We start from the raw sequence: 402 nt of genomic DNA on the forward strand, positions 1-402 counted from the left end.
TTTCACTCTCTCCACCCTCCCTCATTACCCCCCATCCCCCTCGCCTCCACCCTCTGCACCCTCCCTCATTACCCCCCCATCCCCTTCACCTTCACCCTCTCCACCCTCCACCACCTCCCTCACTTCCCCCTCCACCACCTCCTCTTCATCTCCCAACAATTCTCCATCACAACTTACCCGACTGTTGGGGAGGTTGAGGTTGGTTTCCAGGTTGGCAACGCTGGATAGCTTGAGGCGGCAAGGCAGTGGCAGATCAAACACTCCATAATGGAACACCTGCGAATGAAACCACATGGAATAGTGTTAAATGCTTTGTTTATTCGTCATAGATTGGGAAATTATAGAGTAAATTACTTTATATATATTGAGAACTCGTGTGCTGTGCTTCATAAAGTAAATTTG

At 49.3% G+C, this 402-nt stretch overlaps 1 protein-coding gene across 1 annotated transcript in view; it reads right to left on the reverse strand.

Moving 5' to 3' along the window:
* The window catches only part of LOC119586207 (integral membrane protein GPR155-like), a gene marked incomplete at its 5' end in the record, with an annotated part of 11959 nt that overhangs the window by 10874 nt on the left and 683 nt on the right, over positions 1–402 (reverse strand). The window contains 1 exon segment of the mRNA XM_037934908.1: positions 178–276. Within this exon segment, the coding sequence (XP_037790836.1) occupies positions 178–276 (99 nt within the window).

The sequence above is a fragment of the Penaeus monodon genome, chromosome 21 (assembly GCF_015228065.2).
Source record: "Penaeus monodon isolate SGIC_2016 chromosome 21, NSTDA_Pmon_1, whole genome shotgun sequence".
NCBI classification, from domain to species: Eukaryota; Metazoa; Arthropoda; class Malacostraca; order Decapoda; family Penaeidae; genus Penaeus; species Penaeus monodon.